The sequence below is a fragment of the Zootoca vivipara genome, chromosome 6 (assembly GCF_963506605.1).
Source record: "Zootoca vivipara chromosome 6, rZooViv1.1, whole genome shotgun sequence".
Taxonomy (NCBI): Eukaryota; Metazoa; Chordata; class Lepidosauria; order Squamata; family Lacertidae; genus Zootoca; species Zootoca vivipara.
Window position 1 is genome coordinate 15759309 of NC_083281.1, and position 26100 is coordinate 15785408.

Genomic DNA, 26100 nt, shown 5'->3' on the forward strand with positions numbered 1-26100 from the left:
CTTCAGGCTGATGGCCAGGGCTCTGTCTCTCCACTGGTTAACGCCCACCTACCCTGGAGAGGGATCCTCCCCACTCCCATCTTTGGGGGTTCTAGTCCTCAACAACTTTCTGTTATTTCCCGTCTGCTGGCATTGAAGCATGCAGGGTTTTTTTTGGGGGGGCACTCCTATTAACCAGGGAAGGTATGTAGGAAATGGGGGCGACTTCTAAAAAAAAAACCCAATCCATTTTTTTGCCTTCTCTCAAAGGCTGTGAGTGGGCTGTACGGGGGGGATCTCTGTCGAGGGGGGTGCCCCCACCCCATGCACACCTTCCCCAGAGGGGGAAGCGGCTCCTTAGACGGCGGTTGCAATAGCTCGGTCGTTAGAGCGTGAGGCTTTTAATCCCAGGGTCGTGGGTTCGAGTTCTGACTGGGGCAAGAGATTCATGCGTCGCAGCCTGGGGTTGGGCTGGATGATCCTCGTGGTGATCAGTTCCGCGGTTCTTCTGCCGGCTAGGGCTATCCGCAGAGGCTCCGGCGACGAGAGGGTTAAGGCTGCTCCCCCCACCCACGCCCCGAGAGAGAGGGAAGGAGGGCGGGCGGCTGGCTCCGGGGAAAGGAGCCACCGGGCAGCCGCTGCTCAGTCGGGGCTGAGCCGGGCGAGCGCAGCTGAGCCGGGGCTGCCGGGGTGCGCTTCTTCTTTCCCCTGCTCGTCTCTGCGCCCCAGGGCCAAGCGCACCTGCCGAGAGGGGGACCCCGATGGGAACCCGGCACGATGCCCCGACGGCGGCGGCATGAGCAGGCGGCAGCGGCGGTCAGAAGCCCCCTTGGGAGCCCCGGAGAGAGCACCCGCCTCCTCTCCATCGACCGGCCGGGACGGAGGTGAGCAGCGGCGATTGCGCGTTTGGGAAAGGAGAGCCGCGGGGACGTGGGTGCGGGGACCCCATTCTCTTGGGTTAGGGCTCCTCTTCCTACTCTCTTTCCTGCGCCACGGCGCGAGAGAGGTCCCCTGAACACGTGCAGAGTGTTTTCCCTTCTTCTTCTGGGCAGCCGCGCGGCCTGGGCTTTGCGCACGGTGATGGTTAAGTTCTCCTCTTAGAAATTTAATTATACGATTGCAATTAATTACACGTATTGGTCACTTTTTAATATAAGGAAATATCTCAGGGGGTTGGACCGGACGACCCTCGGGGTCCCTTCCAACTTGACAATTCCATAGCTGTCAAGTTCTCCCTTTTTAAAAGGGAAATTCCCTCATGCTGAATAGGCTTCCTCGCGAGAAAATGGAAAACTTGACAGCTATGCAATTCAGAGAGGCTTGCAACAGTAAATAAAAACATACATTAAAATGGGTTAAATTAAATTAATTAAATTTACCAGTTGGTTTTTTGTTTTGTTTTTACGAAAACAACTCAGTGCAGCTTACGATAAAACACACATGTACATTAGAGTGGGCTATCCCCATTTATCCTCAGAACAACCCTGCGAGGTAGATGAGGCTGTGGACAGAAACTTCCCCCCCCAACCCCCCCAGTGAGCATCATAGCTGAGTACATACAGTATTTGCACTAGGGTCTTTGCCCTCAGGGTAACAAAAAATAATGGGCTCCCTTGCCCAAATCTGTCACACCACGCCTGACATCTACCAGGCTCAGGAAAGCAGACTGGCTTTTAAAAACCCCTTTGCCTTGGCAATCTTTACTCCTTTCGAGTCTGTGCCAGGTTGAGCCAGACAAACCGATAGTCCAGTCCATGCTTAATTTATAAAAAGAGAGGTTCTGGGGTTCTAAGCCCTGCTTACAAATTAAGCCCTTCGCTCTGGGTGATCTATTCCACACACTTAACTATTTAATAAATTTTACAAACCGCTTGATAATCAGAAAATCTCCCAGTTGTGCACATAAAAAAAGTGAAATAATCACGCAGATAAAAATCAGCCGAATTCACAAACAAGTATGCATGACTAAATTGCACGTCCCGACAGATCGGCTTGCTGAAATGTATATATTTAGCAGGCGTCTAAAAGTATATAACAAAAGCACCTGGCGAATGTTCCTAGTGAAAATGCATAACGTGCAGGGCTGGTTGCTCAGTGAGGAATGTACTTTGCACGTCCCCAGGGGCCTTCGCAAGCTCCAGATCTGACTCCTGGGGCTGAAAAAAGATTCTGGAATTAAGGCCGGGGCTCAAATGAAGCCCCATGTTGGTCCAACTGGGAAAGTATCATAGAACCGTAGAGTTGTAGAAAGGGACCCTGGGGTCATCTAGTCCAACCCCCTGCAAAGCAGGAGCCTCGGCCAATCGTAGATACCCAAAAGGAACAGTTGAGTTGCAACCTTTAAGTAGGACCAACGGAAGTGGAGACCAAGCTTTCAAATGCCCCAGAACTCCTCTTCAGGTTGGGTGTTAAGAAGAAGGGGCAGATAGGCAGGAGAATTGCAGAGCCCAAGGGGACCCCTAAGGCTCATCTAGCCCAGCCCCCTTCAGTGTGGGAATTACAGAGGTGATTCTATTCTTGCCCTGATTAGGGGCCTCAAAGATTGCACCGGGCCTCGCTGCCACCATAAATGTCAGCCTCTCTTCTGATCGCTGGTGACTGAGAAGTAATTTTAGACATGGCCTAATAATGTCTCTAGGATGGCAGAGGGAACTGTTGCCTGTCTCTCCCAGTTCCCTGGACCTTTTGCTCCCTTAGCCACCGAGGTCAGTTATGGACCCCCAAAAGGAGACTTCTAAAACCTTGAAAGCCACTGTGCAGTCAAGACTACGCTACGTTCTGGTTTCGGGGCCTTCCGGACTGGCATTTCTGGGTGGTATTCTGCAACATGTATAGCTCCATTTCTACAGCACGGGACTCTTAATCTCAGGGCCCTGGGCGAAATATTCCTCTATTGCAGGGGGCTGGGCTAGATGACCCTTGTGCTCCTGCCCAACTCTGAGGCTATGCCATTGACACAATAATGGTGTGTTAGTGGAGGATTTATATGAGACCATCTACATGTCATTACGTTTTATTAGTTATTCTGAGACCTTTCCCGCATGGGTCTGGACACCAAGCCTTACGAGGAATGGTTGAGAATATGCTTGTTGTTGTTGTTGTTGTTTAGTCGTTTAGTTGTGTCCGACTCTTCGTGACCCCATGGACCATAGCACGCCAGGCACTCCTGTCTTCCACTGCCTCCTGCAGTTTGGTTAAACTCATGTTCATAGCTTTGAGAACACTGTCCAACCATCTTGTCCTCTGTTGTCCCCTTCTCCTTGTGCCCCAAATCTTTCCCAACATCAGGGTCTTTTCCAGGGAGACTTCTCTTCTCATGAGGTGGCCAAAGTCTTGGAGCCTCAGCTTCAGGCTCTGTCCTTCCAAGGAGCACTCAGGGCTGATTTCCTTCAGAATGGATAGGTTTGTTCTTCTTGCAGTCCATGGGACTCTCAAGAGTAATATGCTAGCCGCCTTTAAAAATTCGAAGGGCTGTCCCATGGATGATGGAGCAAGCTTGTTTTTCTGCTGCTCCAGAGGGGGGGGGGCAGGGATTCAAACTGCAAGAAGGGAGATTCCAACCAAATACCAGGAACGCTATTCCAACCAAAGATTAAGAAGAGCTCTCTGAGGGCTAAGAGCTGTTTAACAGTGGAACAGGCAACCTAGGAAGGTGGAAGACTCTCCTCCTTGTAGGGTCTTAAGCCTTCGGAGATTCTCTTGCATTGCAGGGGGTTGGACTAGAATATGACCCTGGGGGGTCGCTTCCATCTCTACAATTCTATGATTGCCATCTGGAGAAGCAATCTTGTACTACAGCGCAACAAGTGCAGGACACAACTCCACACCCCAGGAAGAGTAAAATTATCATCATCACCACCATCATCTGTCGCATTAATGGAAGACAGGATTTCCGCTGGACATTCTGGAAACAGAGTGGGATGACTACCCCAAAGGCTTTGCAGGCACAAAAGCTATTGAAAGCAGAATCGCGTATAACCGCCCTGATAGCGTCACAAGTGTAATTCATCGTGAATGCACAATAATAATAAAAAGGATGTCTGGAGGGGCCCTTAGTAATCAGCAGCGTCTTAACTGGATCTGGGCAGCCTTTGGGGCTCCTGGACAAGGGTCCCCCTCCCCACTGACATCAATGCATTTCAGTAGGGATTATGCGGGAGGACTTGGTGGTGGATTGTGCCCCGTGTGGGACCCTGAGCTGTGCCCCCTTTGACAGAGCTGGACCCTGATCTGGAGGCTTTTTTCCTCCCTCCCTGAAAACCTTCCCCACCCTCCTCTTGGCAAAGTACGTTAAGGAGCAGGGCTGTGGGTGTTTGGGGACAAAGAGTTCATGCATATCACAAACAATTTCCCGAGATGATGGCTTTTAACAGTGCCAGCGCCTTCTTCGTGGTGGAAGGGGTGGGGGCTCAAAGGGGTGGGGGTGTATTCCATGGTAGGGCTTCCAAACACCCTCATGCAGCCTTCGCCAGGTTGGGGAGGGCTGTTAAGGGAGGATACAGCAGGCGATGTGGGAAGGAACCATTTCCTCCTCTGCCCTGCAGAGCAGCTGCCGGTCAGAGTAGGCAAAACCGGGCTGGAAGGATGGTCAAATCACATGATCTCTGGTGCACGGCCGCTTCCTTCGTTCCTCAGCCAGTGAACACAGAAAGCTTCTTTTGCGTCCAGTATTGCCTGCACTGATTGGCAGCAGCATTCTACCTGATGGGAGGTGTTCAAAACATTTGCAGGGCACCAGGTTCATAGGATTGTAGAGTTGGAAGGGACACCCCAGGGTCATCTAGTCCAACCCCCTGCAGTGCAGGAATCTCAGCTAAAGCATCCATGGCAGATGGCCATCCAACCTCTGCTTTAAAATTTCCAATGAAGGAGAATCGACCACCTCCTTTGCTGTCAGAAAGTTCTCCCTAATGTTTAGTCCAACTCTGCCCTGAAGTCAATGCAGCCTTGAAGGGGGAGCCTCCTCACAGCAATTTCTCTCTTTTTTTTAGGGGGGGGGGTATTTCTAGCTCACAAAGAATAAAGATTCCGCCTCTCTCCCCAGCTACGCAGGGGCCCTCCCGGTTCCTATTTATGTTTTCATTTTTGCCACCCGTCGGCACAGCTAACAAAATTGTGGCGATAAAAAACGAGTTTAAAGTGGTAATTGCATCAGCGCAAATGCAATTTCTGAAGCGTACAGAACACATGGAGGCGGCAGCCGGGGCATAAATGAGCAACCTGGTTAAAACTGCCTCTCCCCCCCCCCCCTAAATGCTTCTGCTTGCTTTGGGGAAATGTGGCGGTGGGGTGTCTTAATCTGCCTGGCTTAATGGCTCTGGGGGAGCGATAGGGATGAAGGGAGAACATGACTTAAAAGACAGGCCTGGATACGTTCCTCATGACCAGTCTAACTTCAAAGAGAGATAAAGGAAAAGGTCTCCCCTTAGGGCAGCCTGGCCCTGGGCCTGTACTGTTTATCTGAATCATAGAATTGTAGAGCTGGAAGGGACCCCCAAGGGTCATCCAGTCCAACCCCCTGCAATGCAGGAGTCTCAACTGAAGCATCCCTGACCGAAGGTCATTCAACCTGTTTAAAAACCTCCAAGGAAGGAGAGTCCACCACCTTCAGAGGGAGTCCAAACAGCTCTTCCTGGCAAAAAGCTATTCCTAATGTTTAGTCAGAATCTCCTTTCTTGCAACTTGAAGCCATTGGTTCAAGTCCTGCCCTCCAGAGCAGGAGAAAACAAGCTGGCTCCCTCTTCCATGTGACACGCAGCCCTTTAGATATTTGAAGATGACTGTCCTGTCACCTCTCAGTCTTCCCTTCTCCAGGCTACACATACCCAACTCCTTCAACCATTCCTCATAAGGCACCTCTGCACACCTTCCAGCTTGCAACATCCATCTTAAACTGTGGCACCCCGAACTGCACACAGGAACTCCAGGGGTGGCCTGATCAAAGAGCAGAATAGAGTGGGGCTATTACTGGGCAGGTGGGAAGGTAGCCCATCCAGGAGAAGGAAAACTCTGATCCTAAACCTTTGCTGCCTTGAGAAAGGCTTCAGGAGCAAACCCCGAGGAAAAATCTGTATCCACTGCTTTGCGGGACATCTTTAGGAGAAGAAAAGGCTTGGGAGAAAAGCCTAAACAAATCCCTAAGACGGTTGGATGGCGCCTTGTACGCCTCCTTCCAGCAACTCTTGCAGCCAAGCAGGTGCCAAACGTCTTTCTGCTTCCCGTTGGACCACATCCGTGAGGCTGAGAGGGGGGGTCTTGTCATCTGGGCAGCCCACGACCTCCAGACACACTGCCCAGGCTTGCGCCCCGGGGAAGTCACTTCGGTGATGCTAATGCAGCAAAAACAATGCAGGAGGCAGCAGTTATGAGTTATCGGTCTCTGCAGCTACAGCAATTCTCGAGCAGTTTGACTTCACCTGCCAAGGCACACTCCATTGTCTCTGGAGACTGAGAGATGCCCGCAAAATTACTAATCCTCCATTCATTCATTCATTCATTCATTCATTCATTCATTCATTCATTCATTCATTCATTCATTTACAGTGGTACCTCGAGTTACAAACGCCTCAGGTTACAAACACTTCAGGTTACAAACTCCAGTGACCTGGAAAAGTTACCTCGAGTTGAGAACTTTGCCCCAGGATAAGAACGGAAATAATGTGCCAACTGTCGTAAGAGTCAGCCCACGGTGGCACAGTGGCAGCAAAAGGCCCCATTAGTGAAAGCACGCCTCTAGTTAAGAACAGCTTCAAGTTAAGAACAGACCTCTGGAATGAATTACACTTATATCTCGGGTTAAGTACGCTTCAGGTGGAGTACTCCGGACCCATCTGGAATGGATTAATCCACTTTCCTTTACTTTCAATGGGAAAGTTCACTTCAGGTTAAGTATGCTTCAGGTTAAGTACAGACTTCCGGAACCAATTGTGTACTTAAACCGTGGTACCACTGTATTATGTTAGGGAGGAAAGCTTTCTATCAATTTTCTCCACAACATGCACAATGTAACACACTTCTGTGTGGCTAGATAAAAAGTTTTAAAAAGCAACCCCAAATGTTGTAACCTTTCCTCTTCGGGGAATTGCTCCACCCCCTTGATCATTCTGATTGTGTTTCTTCTGCAAACAAGTAGAGATGCCTGCAGCTGATAAAACACACTCTTGATCAAGGTCACACACTGGATCCTTCAAGGAGGGGGTGACCTTCCCCAGAAGGAATTGCCCGGACGATGGGCTGCCCCGCTGTTAACACCTCCATCTTGTCTGGGTTGGACTTCCTGTTCCTCAGCCTCCATGGGTGCTTTAGGCATCTGCGCAGGGGTTCCTTCATGCCTTAACCTCCCAGGGGCCCCAGGGCTGATGCCTCTGCCAGGCCACGTATGGTAGTTGAGGATTCCCAGCGGTGACTCAGCTTCTTAGAAAGAACAAGTTTCTAGGCCTCATGAACAGTGGTCAGTTTCTAGAAGGGGACATGCCACGACACCCATCCGGGCACCAACAACTGAAGGAGGACACTCACAAACTGGAACATGCAACGCCATTTAGTTGTGATTCCTGCATTGCAGGGGGTTGGACTGGATGCCCCTTGGGGGGGGGTCCCTTCCAAACCTGCAGTTCTATGATCCTAGACAGTGAGTGGCCGGGAGACACCGCGTCCTAGAAGGGGGAAACAGCCAGACAAGATGGATCCCTGTTTAGCCAGCCGGAGAAGCTGAGACAGATAGGAGAGGTATTCTGGCAGCCAAGTCCTTCTTCATGTCATGCACATTTAGCCTATGGAACTCCCTGCCACAGGAGGCAGTGATGACCACCAACGTGGATGGTTTTAAGAAAGGATTAGACAGATTCATGGAGGAGCAGATGGCTGTCAAGGGCTACTACTAGCCAGGATGGCTCTGCTCTGCCTCTACTGTTGGAGGCAGCAAGGCTTCTGAGAGGAGAGGTTGTGCTTCTGGGTTTCACACAGGCATTTGGCTGGCTACTGTTAAGAACAGGATGCTGAGCCACTGGCCTGATCCACCAGGCTCTTCTGATCTCTCAGTATCCCAAGGGCAGCCACATATAGGTGATGGAGAACATTTGGAGCCAATTGATCCAAATTGGGAAGGACGTTCTAGCAGTTTGGGCTGTTCCACAGCGGCACAGGCCGGAAGGTTTTTCAGCCCAGGTTGCTTGGCCACCTGCCAGGGATGCTGGAGCAGGGGGTTGGACTGGAGGACCTTTGAGAGTCCCCCCTGCAACTCTGATGATTCTATAAGTTTGGCTGGAAAGCCACCGCCTCTTACTTGGGACCCCGGCACAAAAGATGATTCAGGTGGTCTTTCCCTCTCTCATTATTTCACATGTTTCAAGTCTGACTCCTGGTACCGTAAAGACCAGCAAACCCCAAAATTATAATTACTTATTGAAATGTATTCTGCTGCTCAGATTAAGGCAAGGCATGATTGCATGCGGGCTTGGCATTAGGGGAGGGGAAGCAAGGATTGTGGCACACATCTCCAGCACGAGACCTTAGAAAGGGCAAGTACAAGTAACTTGTGGCCACTGAGCAGCTGCAACCAGAATCCCAAACAGTGGCTGGCCTTGGGTGGAGTTTGCTGCCAGTCAGAGCGGCACAGAGTCCCAGGAGAGAGAGGCAGACCTTCTGATGTGACACAAGGCAGCTTTTGTATTTCTTCTGAGCAAAAGGAAGCCTGAGATGGCATCTCCATCTGTTGAGGCTGAAATATCTGCACAAATCGGCAGCTGCTGCAGTAGCAGGAGATGAGGACAAGCGCTGCCGGTTGATCTGAATCTCTCTGGGTTTGTGGCCTAGAGAAGGGAACAAGTTTTGAGATTGTGATGCTGGTGGGGGTTTAGTGGAGAAGGAAGCGAATCAGCCTGCCAGACTTCGCCAACCTGGGGCCCAAAACAACTGCAGAGAACCAGGTTGGCGGAGGATGCCGTCCTAGGCAGTGCCTCTGGCCATGTTAAGAGTGTGGGGCTTCCTACTAGCTCCCTAACGAGGTGATGCAGCCACCAAAAAAGGCTGATGCAATTCCAGACTGCACCAACAAAAGTCTAGAGTCCAGCAGGAATAGCCCTGCTCTATTCTGCCTGGGTCAGGCCCCTCCTGGAGTCCTGTGTCCAGTTCTGGCCATGCCAGTTTAAGAAGGAGATTGAAAAACTGGAAGGTGAGCAGAGAAGGGCAACCAAGATGATCAAGAGTCGGGAGACCAAGCCTTGTGAGGAACGGTCGAAGGGGCTGGGGATGTTTAGCCTGGAGAGGAGAAGACCGAAACCATGGCTTCAAGTTACAAGAAAGAAGATTCCAACTAAACATCAGGAATAACTTTCTGTGGGTAAGAGCTGTTGGACAGTGGAGGTGGTGGACTCTCCTTGCTTGGAGGTTTCTAAGCAGAGCTTTGATGGCCATCTGTCATAGATGATTTAGCTGAGATTCCTGGGGGTTGGACTAGATGACCCCCAGGGTCTCAAATTGGCGATTCTGATTCTGGACTCTTCTTGCTGCAACAGACTAGCACGGCTACTGCTCTTGAACTTTTCTTCTTGTCTCCTTTTGTCCCACGAATCCGAGCTGGGTTTGCTTTTTGCCGCAGTGACATAGTGGCGGCATCTTGGTGCTCTGCACATGCTCGGCAGCACTCTGCCCTTTGCATTTCATTCCTTTGCATTTCGAGGCAGGCAGCACCGAGAAACAGCCAGGCCCCAGCTACAGCCTGGCCGTGCCAGATTCCCGCTTGCTCTCCGTGGGACAAAAGGAGTCCCCGGCAACCTGGACACTCCTCACGCCCAGGCTTGCACCAAACCCTAGACGTGGTTATTTACTCAGACCTCGAGATTAGCTGGGCAGGTGCTTGGCAGACGCGCCCAAACCAAACATGCCCAGGTGAGGAAAATCCCTGACTCAAGGGGCTGGGAGGGAGGCTGGGGAGTGCGGCTCGGAGCAGATCCGAGGCGGAAGCACCCTGCCTGCTTGGGAAGGCGGCTGGGGTTGATCAATACCACTTAAACCCATTTGCCTATTTCCAAAACCTGGCTGCCTCTTCCCTTTTGAGGCACTGGAGGTGTCAATCAAAGGACTGCTGTCCACTGTCACAAGCTTGCCTTTGTCTCTAAACTTCCTGGTTCCTAACTGGTTGTTGCAAGGCTGATTTAAGAGAAGTCATGTCATTTTGAAAGTGAGCCAGCGTGGTCCCCTGCCTCCAGCAGCGTCTTTTAAAAGAGTCGTTTGCTAGGCAGAAACCCAGCAGAGCCCGGTTCATTCTGTACCTTTTGAACTTCTGCCTGTTGAGCAGAAGTTCTATAGGAACAGGGACCCTGCAAGAATTTCAAAAACTTGTCTGCATTTAGCAGATGGGTGAATCGTAGGTTTGGAAGATACCCGGACCATCATCTAGTCCAACCCCCTGCAAGGCAGGAATTGGCAGCTGTCCCAGATAGGGATTGAACCTGCAACCTTGGCATCATCAGCACCAAGCTCTAACCAACTGAGCTATCAAACAACGGTGGTGCTTCAATCTGAACAAGCAAGCGCTTCATAGAATCATAGAATTTTAGAGTTGGAAGAGACCCCCAGGGTGCAACCCCCTGTAATGTAGGAATCCCAGCTAAAGAGCATTTTTTGGGGGTGGATCCTCTCAATTCTGGAGTTCAAGTCACTGCACTACCAGAACAGGGACACTTCCCACTACCTCGGAAGATGATGGGTTCTCCTTCCTTGGAGGTTTTTAAACAAGAGGTTGGGTGGTCATCTGCCAGGGATTATTTAGTTTTGATTCCTGCATTGAAGGGGGTTGGAATAGATGGCCCCTGAGGATCCCTTTCAGTTCTAAGATTCTATGACTTCCTTTTGCTTGCCACGGTGGGAAGGGCAAAAGCCGCTTTGGGCAAGAATTCCCACCGACTCCAGAGCCTGGTGGAAAGTTTTGGGTTCCTGTAAACCTAGTGTGCGCACACGACAGCTGGTTTGTGGCCAAATCAGAGGCAGAGAGTGCGTTTCTGGGATATAAATAGGCCAGCGGCGGGATAATCAAATTGGGGGTCCGAGCATAGGCTGTTACTGGGAGTCGTGGGGGGAGAGAACCCAGGAAGCAGGCAGGCCATCCTTCTTTGTGACACAACCTGTGGCCGCCGCCTCCTGCCTCTCTCGGAGCATGCAATTTCCAGAGGGGCAGCTGTTTCCGTCTGTCGAAGCAAAAAACAGTGGGGAGTCTTGCGGCGCCTTGAAGACTCATCAGAACACCAGGAGTCCTCTTTTAAAGCCACCCAAGTTGGGGGCCATCCCTGCCTCCTGCGGGAGGGAGTTCCATAGTTCGTGTAATGCAGTGCGTGAAAGATACCTTGCCTTGCAAGGGGGTTGGGCTAGATGACCCACACGGACCCTTCCAACCCTACGATTCTACAGTTCTAAGAAGGAGATTCTTTTACCGGCCCTGAATCTTCCAACAGTCTGTTTCGTTGGGAGTTCTATTTTACAAAAGTCTATCAGAATTCCCTTCACAGTGCTCACTCCGCACAATCAGGTGTGTGTGTGTGTGTGTGTGTGATAGAATTTTAGAATTAGAAAGGACCCCAAGGGTCATCTATATGTCTGTACACAGAACTGCCACATTTGTCCCGCCTTTCACGCCCACACAGATATAGAGTTGGCAACCAAGGAGAACTTTTCATGCAGGCGATGAAAATGATGCCATCTGCCATCATTAATCTGTCTTTAAGGTACCACAGATTCTTTTCAGATCATGCCTGCATGTGGGGGCACAGAGGGCAGGGGGCTAAGCGACCTGCATTTCTAGCCCCATAGAGGCAGTTTTTTTAAGTCTCTATAACCACCAGGTTAGGACCTGGTTGGGAAGGGGCTGCAAGGCCTATCGCATGGGTAGGCAAGCTAAGGTCCGGGGGCCGCCGGATCCAGCCCAATCACCTTCTTAATCCGGCCCGTGGACTGTCCGGGAATCAGCATGATTTTACATGAGTAGAAAGTGTCCTTCTCTTTAAAAGGCACCTCTGGGTTATTTGTGGGGCCTGCCTGGTGTTTTTACATGAGTAGAATGTGTGCTTTTATATAAAATGCATTGCTGGGTTATTTGTGGGGCATAGGAATTTGTTCTCCCCCCCCCAAAAAAAATATAGTCCAGGCCACCCCCCAAGGTCTGAGGGACAGTGGACAGGCCCCCTGCTGAAAATGTTTGCTGATCCAATGCCTATCGTTTCAGCCTCATCTCCCCCAATCTCTGCACCCTCCAGCTCCCATGAGCCAAGCTACAACTCCTGCAGCCGAGCAGGTGCCCAACGTCTTGCCCTGCCCAGAGGGGGGTCTTGTCATCTGGGCAGCCCAGGACCTCCAGACACACTGCCCAGGCTTGCGCCCCCTGGAGGTACTCCCAACGCAACAATTTGACTTCACCCTCGGAGGCGCACTCCATTGTCTCTCAAGACAGATGGATGCCAACAGATGGATGTGAAAATGTATGCAAAGTTCTGAAGTGTCTGGATCTGATTCTAATTTTTAAAAAAATGCACAGATGACCTGGGATCTTTCTTTTTTTTCCTCCCCTATCCTGGCAAAGGAGCATTCCTGTTACACCCCTTCATAAATGAGGCCATGGCACAGGTTTGGGGAAGGCAGGGGTTGTGATTTATTAGCTACTAGGGTCTGTCTTTCTCATGGCGTTTTTTTCAAGTCACTGAGTGAGGGATCTTTATGCCAGGGCTGAACATTTTTGGGACTAGGCAGCTAGCAACTGCTCCTTCCTTCCAGGGAGGCAGCCGACTCATCTGTTTGGAAGCAGGTGGGCAGCACAGTCCAGACAGGCTTAATTATATTTGGGCCGGTAATGGGAAGAGAAGCCAATGTCCTTGGGGGGGGAGGGGCACAGCTAAGCAATGTGTGCAGAGGAGGGCGATCAAGATGACCAAGGTTCTGGAAACCAAGCCTTATTAGGAGCGGTTGAAGGAGCTGAGTATGTTTAGCCTGGAAAAGAGGAGACTAAGAAGAGATCTGAGAGCCATCTTCCAATATCTGAAGGGCTGTCCCATGGGAGATGGAGCAAGCTTGTTTTCTCCTGTTCCAGAGGGTAGGATTCGAGCCAATGGCTTCAAGTTGCAAGAAAGGAGATTCCGACTAAACACCAGGAATAACTTTCTGACGGTAAGAGTTATTCAGCTGTGGAACAGACTCCCTTGAAAGGTGGTGGACTCTCCTTCCACTTGTCAGGGATGCTTTAGCTGTGATTCATGCATTGCAGGGGGTTGGACTGGATGGCCCTTGGGGGTCCCTTCCAACTGTATGATTCTATGATTGCCCTTTGCGCATCATACTTCTACATTTTTCCTCAACGTGTTTTCAAACGAAATATGGTTAACCTAAGGTCTCAGGCGGGTTACAACAATTAGAACACAATGTTAAAAAGCAGTTTAAAGCAACTTACAATCACAGAAATAAGGTGGGCCCTAAGAACATGCACCTCAGGTGCCAAAAGCCGGAATAAAGAGAGTTTATTCCGGGTGGAATAAAGAGAGTTTCGGGTGGAATCATTACGTCATTTTCAAAGCAGCAGCAGTAAGTGGATGATGGTAATTGGGTTTTTGTTGCAAAGCACTTTGGGCTCAGATCACTGTGCAGAGGCGGCGGGTAAGTGAACAGAATCAAACCCAGCACGTAACTTGTGAATTCTGGCGCAAAACTGAACGTTCTGAGGAACTCGAGAAGAGTTCGTTTAAAAAACAAAACCACCCCAAAACCCACCCAGGTGTGTAGCACTCAATTGGGGCTGGGAAGAAGAAAGACAGCACGGCCTGGATGGCCCAACTTTTCCTGGGCATCTTTGGACCACGTTGACGGGTGCATGCACACGAAAGCTCATACCAATGGCAAACTTAGTTGGTCTCCAAGGTGCTACTGGAAGGATTTTTTTTTGTTTTGTTTTGTCCTGCCTGGTTGGTCAGTAATGATGTTCTTCTTCCTTTCACTTGGGCTCCCGCGTGTGAGCACATGGGATGAGAGCATGCCCCTCCTGGCACCACCGGGCCAATTATTAACACCGTCCGCACAGGCCGGCTGGCATGATATGCGCTCCTTGTTTTCTGCTTCATTTCGCTCTCCTGACTCTGACTCTCCCACATCACGGGCTCAAGTAGCGGAGCATTGCTTTGGGGGTCGAGGAGGAGTCAGGCTCACAGGGAGCTAGGAGGAACCCCTGTTCCTGGATCTGTCCGAAGGGGGCTCAGCAAGCCCAGCGTCCTTCTCTCAAACCCTCTCACCCCTCCCGCAGTTACCAGCGGCTTTGGGAAAGCTGTTAAAGATGCAAAGCGCACCTTTATAAATCCGGGGGCCATGCAAAGTGCTTGATTTCCATAGATTCCAATGAACCCACAAAGAAGCAAGCCCAGACAGCTCCAGGGGCCTGTGCAGCCTCCCTCAGACTCCTCCCCGAGAAATGCAACTAATACTTCTCAGAAGAGCCTTTCTGGTATCCTGCTCCTTCGTTCTGGGCTTGCGGAGCCTGGCTGCCCCCCCACCCGCCGCCGCCAGAACCCCCTGCGCATTCCCTTCACCTCATTGCATCAGAAATAGGTTACGGAGTTTTTGTTTATTACAGAGTCAAGCGCTGCTTCGTACAGACCATGCCTGAACTTTGGTGTCTCCTGAGGGCAGTTTTAGGAAGATAGGAAGCTGCCTCATGCAGAATCAGGCCTTTGTTTGTTTGTTTGTTTTCTATACCGCCCTATACCCAAAGGTCTCAGGGCGGTTCACATAAAATATCAAATATATAAAATCAAAACAAAACCAACAACCCACAAACAAACAAAAAAAAACCCAAAAGAGCTAGCATTTTGAAAAAGGGTATAGGATGCAGATCAAGTCAGGCAAAGGCCTGGTTGAAAAGGAACATTTTTTGCCTGGCACCTAAAGGTGTATAGTGAAGGCGCCAGGCGAACTTCCCTGGGGAGAGCATTCCACAGACAGGGAGCCCCTGCAGAGAAGGCCCCGTTCTCGTGTAGCCACCCTCCGGGCCTCTTGCGGAGGAGGCACATGAAGAAAGGCCTCAGAAGGTGATCTCAGGGTCCAGGTAGGTTCATATGGAAATGAGGTATTGTGGTCCTGAGCCATTGGCCCATCTAGCTCAGTACTGTCTACACTGACTGGCAGCAGCGGCTCTCAAGCTGGCTCAGGCAGATTTTTGGATGCTGTCAAAGGCATCAGAGGGAGAGGACGCCAAAGCTGTACCGCGGGGGCAAAATTCTCCTGCACGGGCATCTCTGGAAATGAGTGGGGCTGCAAGCTTGTGCGGGATAAATTCTGCTGGGTAGCGAGCAGCAGGATGAACGCTGTCGGTGTGTGTGTGTGTTTGGATTTTGTAGGGCAGGCTCTGCCCGGATGAGGCAGCAAAGGTCCCCTGTTTGGTAAGAGAGCTATCAGGAGGAAATGCAAATGCAGACCTCGAAGGTTTCCATGGGGTGTGTGTAGTTGGGAAGGGGGGGGGTGAAGTTTGAAGGCTGGCGCAAGAGCTCAGCCACCATCTCCTTCCTTGAAATGCTCCCCTCTAGTGAGTCAGCTGAAAGTCCAGTCCATGGGTAGGCAACCTAAGGCCTGGGGGCTGGATCCAGCCCAATTGCCTTCTCAATCCGGCCTACAGACGGTCCGGGAATCAGTGTGTTTTTACATGAGTAGAATGTGTGCTTTTATTTAAAATGCATCTCTGGGTTATTTGTGGGGCATAGGAATTCGTTCTTAGCCAGCGTGGTGTAGTGGTTAAGAGCGGTGGACTCGTAATCTGGTGAACCGGGTTTGCTTCCCCGCTCCTCCACATGCAGCTGTTGGGTGACCTTGGGCTAGTCACACTTCTCTGAATTCTCTCAGCCCCACTCACCCCGCAGAGTGTTTGTTGTGGGGGAGGAAGGGAAAGGAGATTGTTAGCAGCTTTGAGACTCCTTATGAAAGGCAGGAAATCAAGTCCTCCTCTCCCTGCTTGGCAGGGGGTTGGACTGGATGGCCCTTGTGGTCTCTTCCAACTCTATGATTCCTCCCCCCCAAGGTCTGAGGGACAGTGGACCAGCCCCCTGATTAAAAAGTTTGCTGACTCCTGGTCCAGTCGTTTGTTCAAGTATTGCTTTTCAGTCCCCGTTCCTAAACAAAACTTTATAAATTTAAAGACCTCCCCAATTTTAAAGGTTGTTCTAAGACTCACAGAGGATAATAGGACACCCCCCCCATCTCCAGCACCTTCGCATAACAGAAAGTTAAATTATTCAATGAGAGTTTGCCAGATACAGCTTTGGACGTTCCAGCTTTGGACATTGCTTCAAAGCTGGAAGAAAGCTTGAACCCTGGATTTTAAAATATTTTATGCACCACACTTTAAGGAGGATATTGACGAGCCACTGATAGCCCTTTCCTCCTTCATGGATTTGCCCAGCCCTCTTTGAAAGCCACGCAAGTTGGTGGCCGCCACTGCCTCCTGTGGGAGGGAGTTCCGCAGTTTAACTCTGCACCGTCAAATGCAAAAAAGAGGGGCCTGCTGCCCTCATGCCCTGTTTGTAGGGGCTTCTCAAAGGCACCAGTGGGAATCGGGATGGTGGATCAGGAAGATGGTGGGGCCTGATCCAGCATGGCTGTTCTGAAACTCACTGACCTTGATCCTTCACCACCTCCGCTGCCTGCCCCCAGTCGGGCGAACGGCTTCACCCTGTGTGCTTTACTCCTACATTTCTTGTTGCAATCACGTCTTGTTATTTGGAGTTGTGATGCGTGCTCTCCATCTCACACCTCCACATGTTTCAGGAAAAATGAGGGCAACCGGTGCTTCGAACAGCCGCCGCCAACCTGAGCCCCCCTCCAGCTGTTTTGGACTACAACTCCCATCAGCCCCTGCCAGCACGGCCGGCCTTAAATAATGGCAGAGCCACGGAAACGATGTTCTGTCCTGCTGAACTCCTGTCGCAGGGCGTGCCAGACTTTAATTTCTGCAAATCTCTCCAGTGAAGATATGCTTTTGGGTGCGAGGAAACCAAATCTGCTGTTATTTTTGTGACTGGACAACATTTAGCTTGGCAAGTCTGCGTTTGATGAAGAAGCGCATGGACTGCTTTCGGGAAACAAAAGGATTTTAATTTTAGCTTCTGAAAATGCCAGTTATGCTAAATAATGATGATGATGATGATATAACTGCAGCTGTTTGGCAATCGTGACTTATATGCAATTGTACACACATTTTACCTACCAAGCAAAACTAAATTATATCAATTTAGCCAAAACATATTTTGAATTCCCAAATCACGTTACAACTTTTTACCACCCTTCATTTTGGGAATATGAAAATTGAACAATTCAGCACGCCCCATAGGTTCCACTCTTTGGGTGAACTTAGGATGCAGACGTCCGCATGATCGCCTGCTTTTGTGTTTTTCCAAAGAGGGACGCGGTGGCTGCTTCAATAGCCTCTTGTTGCAACCTGAGATCTATGTTATGCCCAGCACTGTGTGGCCTCGTTAAATCTCCGTTCCATCATAAAAACTGCAGACAAAAGGGATTTTTTTTGCAATGCACAGGAGCAATACCTCCTGCTCTTTCCTCTCACAGAGTTTATTTTTCCTTAACACCCAGCCTGAAGAAATGTTCTGGTGGGCTGAAGAAAGCTCTCCACTGTGGACATTTCAGTTGCTCCTGACATTGCCCTACTGCTGTAATTCTAGGAGTCTAATGTTCACGATCAGCCTCCTACTTTTCCGATCGTTGCTGGTGTGGCGGCCACAATGCAGCCATCATCTTCTCCTCTTCATCACGTCAACAGGTGGCAGAGAACCGGAGAGACCCAGCTTGCTACATCACCTCTTGCCAACCTGATGGGAGTTGTAGTCCAAAACAGCCAGAGGGCACCCGGTTGGCCTAGGCTGGCTTGGAACATCTCTTCCTTTCTCTCCCCAAGCCAATAGCTTATTTCCCCCATGAATTAATTCTCTGCCGGCAGCCTGTTTTGCAAGGTGCCAAGGGGAAGACCAAGATGAATGAATGCGTTTCCGAGCTGTTTATGCTTTCCGTTTAGACACAGCCCATGAATGGTGCTAAAACTCTGGTAAACTGCAGCAAGGGAAGGCACAGGCTCCCCTATCGAGAGCGTCCAAGATTTCCACATTTGCTTCAGTTATTTTTAAAATACCTTTTCCACGTTCCACATTTCTTTTCTGGATTTTTCAGGCCCACTCTTCTGCCACGGTGTCCTTGAAGCAGGTTAGTTAATTGGACCGCACTGAAGTGAACTGGCATATCTGAGGCAGCTGTGGGGTTCTTGCAAGTAGGCTTGGTTGAGAGGGAGGCAGCCTGGAAGGCTAAAGGGTTTCCCCACCACCACCCCCTCATATATTCTGCACTGAACCTGGATTTTTAATTTGAGGAAGGTGGCATGTGGCTGTATCCTGTTTGGGGCTGGCGGGAGCCCTGCCATTCCAGCATCAGCCTGTGTCTCCTTTGTTCCCTGCCCTTTAGAGCTTGGCAGGAGAGTGCCAGAGAATTGTGTTAGGGAGGAAGGGGGTCTCCATGACCTTCAGCTGCATGCAGAGGGATTAAGACCTCAGAAAGGTCAGCATTAATTTTTCAGGAGCCCTTCTTATTAATTAATTGGAGAATTAACGCTTCTGCAGAGCTAAGCTGGGGGTAAATGCCTCGGGGGGGGGGGCTATGTCCCAGTCTGTTCCCCCACCCCAATTTCCCGGAAACCAGCATCCAGCCCTGCAAATGCAGCATCTCAGGGCTTCTGCACTCTGCACGCGTCCCAAGCACTTGCAGGGAAAAGGCAGGGCAAGCCCTTGGAAACAGCCCAGAATTTACTGAATACATTAAAGAAGTACATTTGTCTCTTCCACAAGTTTGGCATAAGTGACATCTAATTGGCTGGATTTTTTACTTCTTGACGTAATAGAGAGGCTTTTATTCTGGGTACTCTTTGGGGTCAGGTGCTGTGCCAAACCTCCTGCTCTCTCGCTTTTTACAACGGCTCTCTCCACTTGTACCTGCCTGTTATCTCATCGCAAATATCCGGATAACCTGCTTTATCATTTCTTCCAGGTAATGTAACATCCAATGCCAGCCTTGGTTTGGATCGGTCTAGGTTTTTTAAAAAATATGGTTGTGTATTTTGTTGCTTGGGTCATAGGGATAAAATTCAACAGAAATACTTTCAAAAAGGAAAAAAAGGGGAAAGGAAACAGCCCAGAAGCTTCCACTGGTTCAGAATATATCTGTGGGGCTTCAGATCACGCACACAAATGGTTGCCTGTTTCACCAGTTGAGAACTTGGCTGCCTGGTTCAATCCCAAGCAGCGTTGCTCTTTGAAGACCTAAACCACCTTGCAAGCAGAGTTTCTTGAGAATTGCCTCCCATGAACCTGCCCAGTTCTGTTTTCGAGGGCCTCCTTGACATTCCTCTCCTACAGCTGTGTGATTGAAGGGGTGGCCCTTCCAGAGGGGGGGGGTCATTTTCCAGGTGTGGTGCTTGATGTCTAAAACCGCAGCCCCAAAGTGGAGCATGCCTGGCCTCATGTTTAGACATAAAAACTGAAAGTAAATACTGTAAAGAAAAAGGGGAAGAGACTTCCATTTCTCCATCTCTCCACTTTAAAAACTTGTGCAAAATTCTTACTCCATAGTGACAGCCATCTCTTTTGCTTTCCAACCTCCCCCCCCCCCCCAGTTTTCAGACGCAGATATCACAAGCCGATTTTCTTTTTTGCGCAAAAAGCCCATAAGGTTTCCAATCGTTGGTAAATGTCAACAGTGATTTTCCTCTAGTTTAGCACGTCAGTTGTGCGGTCCTAGCCAAATCCATTCATTTTAATAGCCGTTCTTCCATAATAGGTAATAAGAAGTCCTTCCATCTTTGTGCATATAACAGTCTCGCCGTTGCGATCATGTATTGCAATAATCTTCCATAATCTTTCCCCCTGGGCGTCTGGTGGGCGACTGGATGCTGGACTAGACGGGAGATATCAGTTTGGTCCAGCGGCTCGTGTTATCTTAATAAGGATTCGAATACCCCTATTTAGTCTTTGCTCTAACATTTTAGATGTCTGTGCATTTTTTGCAGGAGGCAAAAGATGTGCCCCTGATGGGGAGCTTCCGACACCCTCACATCTGCCTTTGTGAGCTTGCTGTGACATACTTGGGTTTTGGACACCCCCTCTGTTTAGAGCCTAAAGTTTTGGGCTGCAGTTCATCTTTAGGAAGTTTCCTCCTCTCATCTCCCTGAGTCAGACAGCATGGCTCCCCATCGACTTTCGAGATTTCTACTGATGAGACAGAGGTGTGCTGCTGCCGGCACAACCTCTCTCTGCAGATGGCCTCTCCTTCCCAGAACCGCTGAGCAGAGGGGCAAGGTTTGGGGAGGGTTTGGCTGCTTGCCTGGACGAAACGTCGAGCGCGCTGCTTCAATCCCTGGCAGCGGATGAAGCTTTTGGCCACGAATCTGGGTGGGGAAGGCAGATGCGCCCTCAGAGAGTATAGAATCACAGACCTGTCGAGCTGGAAGGGACCCCCAAGGGTCATCTAGTCCAACCCCTGCAACGCTGCAGGAATCACAGCTAAAGAGGTGGCCACCCCAGTTCTGTTGAAGAATTTCAAATGCAGGAGAGCCCACCACCTTCCAAGGCAGCCCGTCCCACAGTCGAGCAACTCTTAATGTCAGAAAGTACTATCTGTGAGTTACCTAGTTCCAGCAAAAACAAGGAAAAGAGTATTGGGACACCTTAAAAGACTTAGAATCACAGAATTGTAGGGTTGGGAAGGAACCCGAGGATCCTCTAGTCCAAACCCCCTGAAATGCAGGAATATGCAGCTGCCCCATAAGGGGATCGAACCTGCAACCTTGCCATTATCAGCACGAGGCTCAGAGTCCTGGAAGGAGCCTTTTGTAGCTTAGGGAAATTTATGCCATAGCAAATGTGTTACAGCCTCGAAGACGTCACAAAACTCTCATGTGTTCCTTTATTTATTGCACCCTTTTCTCCAGGAAGCTCATGGTTCAACCCCCCTCCCCCCCCCCGCGTGAGCGCTCCTTCTTTAATAACACAACAACCCTGTGAGGGAGGTTTGGCTGAATGGCAGGAACCCAAGGCCACCACCCAGGGATCTCCATGGCCAAGTGGGGATTCAAGGCCTGGTCCCCAGGTCTTAAACCGACATTCTAACCCAGGGGTCAGCAACCTTTTTCAGCCGTGAGCCAGTCCGCCATCCCGCAGACCAAGCGGTGGGCCGGAATTATATTGGGGGTGGGGGAATGAACAAATTCCTATGGTCCACAAATAACCCAGAGATGCATTTTAAATTAAAGGGCACATTCTACTCATGTAAAAACACGCTGATTCCCGGACAGTCCATCGGCCTGATTGAGAAACCCATGGGTAGGCAAACTAAGGCCTGGGGGCCGGATCCAGCCCAATCGCCTTCTAAATCCAGCCCGCAGACGGTCTGGGAATCAGCATGTTTTTACATGAGTAGAATGTGTCCTTTTATTTAAAACACATCTCTTGTGTTATTTGTGGGGCCTGCCTGGTGTTTTTACATGAGTAGAATGTGTGCTTTTATATATATAGAAGATGCATCTCTGGGTTATTTGTGGGGCATAGGAATTCGTTCATTTTTTCCCTTCAAAATATAGTCTGGCCCCCCCACAAGGTCTGAGGGACAGTGGACCGGCCCCCTGCTGAAAAAGTTTGCTGACCCCCCTGCTCTAACCGCTGCACCACACTGCCTCCGTGTTAATAACGCCAGGAAAAAAACCACCACAACAGCCCTGTCAAAGCCCGCCCGCCACTAACTAAGGGCCTACCTCTTGCCCTCCCGACGATGACTCTGTTCCACCGCCAACTTTTTCTGCCACGTTTCACTCCATGAATTGTCCTGATAAACCGGACCACGTGCACTCAGGGCTAAAAATACAGAAAAGATGCAAAGTGGTAAATAAAACGCTAGGTTCCCCAAAAACGCTGAGGTCTGCAGCCTGTATAAATCATTCCTGTTTGCATAGTCCATTCTGGTTTTGCCCCCTTTCAGTGGGGTGGGGGTGGGGAGGAAGATCAGAAGCTCGCTTTCAGCAGATGAGGCTACTCTAGCCCAGTCTTGTCTCTGGCAAAGCAGGTGCCCGTCTCTGAGCTCTGATCCATCTCCCCAAGGACCTCCGGAAAGCACAGGAGCCCCATCCCCTTCCCCCGAGAGACTGCTTAATTTCTGCATTCTGGGATCTCACCAGGCAGCACCTCTCTGAACAAATCTTTACAAGCCTGAGGGCTAGAAACTTGCCTTCGTTTATGCGTTGCATTTATATCCCAGCCTTTTTCTTCCAAGGAGCCCGAGGTGGGGCCCATAGATCTCCTCCTCCCTGTTTTACCCTCAATGACAAACCCTGCGAAGTTGGTCAGGCTGAGAGCGGCAGTGATGAACACCCCCCCCCACCAGGCCATCACCCAGTGGAAGTCATGGCCAAGTGCGGATTTGAACCCTGGTGTCTCCCAGGCCCTGTCCCAGTACTCTCACCACACTGGCTCTTTGATAAGAGGATCCAGAGATTCTTGGGCGGCTTAATTTCGCACCCAGTACCAAACCCCAGGCATTTCCCCCCCCCCCCCCGAGAATGGCTGTGTTCCTCCCAAGCTTTCATTCATTTTAAAATGCACCCTTTTAAAATGGGTTGGGGAGGTTATTGGGTTGTTTTTGTTTTATTATGTATTTTGTGTTGCTATATTGTGATTTTATGTTATAACCGCCCTGAGACCTGTGGGTATAGGGTGGTGTACAAATTTTAATAATAATAATAATAATAACAATTGATTTTGTTATCTCACGGGAGAACTTAACTGTGGCCTGTGCCCCTTTTTAACTGGGGCAGGGGAAAGTATGAGGTCTGGAATTGCCACCCTAAAGCAGCAAATATCCCAGGTTAGCCCTGCCGCCAAGTGATGCTAAAGGAAATTTAATAAGATCCTGTTCCTATGGTCCCATCCAAGGAGCTCACCCACACTTTCCCACGATCCGTATTTTGACTGTACTTTGCATCGATTAATTCTTCCGGGTCCGAGAGCTTCTCTCCTTGCTCTGCCGCTGTGCCCTGTTAAAATGCAATGTCCTCTGAACCAGATCCTATCAGGGGCACAGAAAATCCAGAGAGGGGTTTGCCCCGCTTCCTAAACCGCACTAAATGCACACCTCAGTCCGGATCTTAATATTCATGGACAAACAGAGTTGCGCAAGAGAGTTGAGCAGAGAAGGAAACCACTGCTTCTCCCATCAACCGGGCATCGTTGTACGACGCCGATCGAATGTGCTCACAGGTCTCCGAGGACACATGGCAGCTTATGGCATGATGCCTTTGCTTGCAAAGCGAAATGACTTAAGCGCCAGGTGTAATTAAATAGACATTTGGTCCTTCCTGGGAGGGTGGCTGAATATCGATTGCTGCTTCTTGTATAAATTAGTGAAAACAATAAAATGTTTGGATTCCAACCAAACAATCGCGCCTGGAATTGCTCCTGATCTGTCCAACTCCAGCAACCGAGAGGGAGAGAGAGAATTGCTAGGTGCCTGTAATAAGTACTTATTCGCATGCTGCAAAGCAAAACTATGGAACTCCCTCCTGCAGGATAATAAATAAATAAATAAATAAATAATAATTTATTATTTATACCCCGCCCATCTGGCTGGGTTTTCGCAGCCACTGGGCAGCTCCCAATCGAATATTAAAAACACAATACAGCATTAAACATTAAAAACTTTCCTAAACAGGTCTGCCTTCAGATGTCTTTTAAAAGTAAGATAGTTGCAGGATGGCTTTAAAAGAGGATTGGACAAATTGATGGAGGAAGAGGATTATTGATGTGTTATTGATTTTTTTGGGGGGGGGGTTTACCCCCAAAACTGTAGAAATTAATAAATGGTAGGATTTGGATGATTTGGGATATGAAGGGAGAAGTACAAGCTGCGGAAGAATTCCTGGACTAGCTTATGCAAAAGGACCTGGCCAAGCTAAGGCCATTAGGAAACAACACAGGGCCACTGGCAATGCAATAGAACCGTCTTTTCCCCTTGGAAGGTTGTCAGGGCGGCTGGTTGTGGGGTGTCAGGAAAAGAGAGTCTTTAGCCAGGTGTTATGGGAGGAAGAAGGAGGAGGGGAAGAAAAGACTGCGGTCCATCTTGGGCAGGTTGGCTGAAGTCTGGCTGCACTGCTGTGCACAACAAGCCCCTCTTGAAAGCACCACGCTGCAAGATCTGCTCTCCCTCCATGCAGACTGAAGGTGTAAACAGGTGAACAAACCCTGTTTCTTAAAGCTACGGCAGTCTCTGCCACTTCTCACTGTGGCACCCAACTCTTGCAACAGGTGGCTACCCTTTTATGATGGTTAGGCTTTGTCCTCCAGGGTCTCAGGCGGCAACGCTTCTGAATGCCCGTTGCTGGAAGCAGCAGAGCAGAGGGTCCTTGGATGCTGCTTGCGGGTTTCTCGTTGAGCCGCCTGTGAGCACAGGACGCTGGGCTAGACGAGCCCCCATTGGCCTGATCCAGCCGCAGAGCTCTCCTTGTGTTCTTCGTAAGGGGAAGAGTAGGGAGCATGGCTCAAGGTGGTGTCTCTGCCCTGCAGTGCCCCTCCCGTAACCTCTATCTGTGTCTTGCCGTCTTCTTTCCCCAGGTCTGCAAGGCCAGGAAGCCCCTCTGAGAAGCGTCCCTCGCATGAGCCCAGCTGATTAGGTGCCACGGCAGAAGGCAGCAACCAGCTCCGTCCCATGGGGGCCTCGCTGCACACCGATTCCAGGAACCTCCTCGCGATGGCCAGCCCGGCCCTGCAGCCGTACCGCTCCTGGACCCGCAAACCCCTGTCCTGAGCCGGGGACCCAGCGCCGCCCGGGGGTCTCCGCGGCCCCCTTCCCCCGAGGATGTGCAACGCGTCGCTGGTGAGCTGCCACGTGGACTCCAAGATCGACCACCTCTTCCCTCCGGCGCTGTACATCGCCGTCATCACCGTGGGCCTGCCCACCAACTGCCTGGCCCTGTGGGCCGCCTACCTGCAGGTGCGCCAGAAGAACGAGCTGGGCGTCTACCTAATGAACCTCTCCGTGGCCGACCTGCTCTACATCGCCACACTGCCGCTGTGGATCGACTACTTCCTGCACCATGACAACTGGATCCACGGGCAGCAGTCCTGCAAGGCCTTTGGCTTCATCTTCTACACCAACATCTACATCAGCATCGCCTTCCTGTGCTGCATCTCGGTCGACCGCTACCTGGCCGTGGCGCACCCGCTGCGCTTCGCCCGCTTCCGCAGGGTCAAGACGGCCGTGGCGGTCAGTGCCACGGTGTGGGCCATCGAGATCGGGGCCAACTCGGCGCCACTGTTCCACAACGAGCTCTTCCACGACCGCTACAACCACACCTTCTGCTTCGAGAAGTACCCCATGGAGGAGTGGGTGGCGTGGATGAACCTCTACCGGGTCTTCATCGGGTTCCTCTTCCCGTGGACGCTGATGCTCTTCTCCTACCGGGGGATCCTGCGCGCAGTGCGGGGGAACATCTCCACCGAGAGGCAGGAGAAAGCCAAGATCAAGCGCCTCTCGCTCAGCCTCATCGCCATCCTGCTCTTTTGCTTCGCCCCGTACCACCTCCTCCTCCTCTCGCGCAGCGCCGTGCACCTAAGCAAGCCCTGCGACTGCGGCTTTGAGGAGACGGTGTTCGTGGCCTACCACACGGCGCTGGCTTTCACCAGCCTCAACTGCGTGGCCGACCCCATCCTGTACTGCTTCGCCAACGAAGGGGCCCGGGGCGACGTGGCCAAGGCCCTCTCCACCTTGCTGCGCTTCCTGGCCAGCTCCAAGCCCCGAGAGATGGCCAACGCCTCCCTCACCCTGGACACCCCTCTCTCCTCCAAGAAGAGCAGCTTCTGCCGGCAGCCGCTGGCGCTCCCCATGCCCCCCTCGCAGGCTGGGGTGGGGGGCGCAGGGGATGAGGAGCTCCAGATGAAGATACTGACTTTTGAACGCTGAACGCTCAGAGCCGCATCCACGCAGCCTCTGGACGATGTAGAGGCCCCACTGGCAACTTGCCGGGGCAGGTGGCCAACAGATATACTATCAGACCTAACAATA

General features: G+C 50.8%; 1 protein-coding gene across 2 annotated transcripts; it reads left to right on the forward strand.

The window, feature by feature from the left end:
• Positions 1-651: 651 nt before the first annotated feature.
• GPR4 (G protein-coupled receptor 4) lies at positions 652-26100 on the forward strand. 2 transcript variants are annotated; one of them, XM_060275479.1, is made up of 2 exons: positions 652-863; positions 24651-26100. In XM_060275479.1, the coding sequence occupies exon 2, from the start codon at positions 24895-24897 to the stop codon at positions 25996-25998; it is 1104 nt and encodes a 367-aa protein (XP_060131462.1). In that variant the 5' UTR covers positions 652-863; positions 24651-24894; the 3' UTR covers positions 25999-26100. The 2 variants fall into 2 exon arrangements, with proteins under 2 accessions (XP_060131462.1, XP_034973598.2); XM_035117707.2 differs by lacking the exon at positions 652-863 and adding an exon at positions 12755-13131.

Excerpts from the sequence above, each read along its gene's own strand:
- GPR4 (XM_060275479.1), top strand. The coding sequence starts at position 24,895 with ATGTGCAACGCGTCGCTGGTGAGCTGCCACGTGGACTCCAAGATCGAC.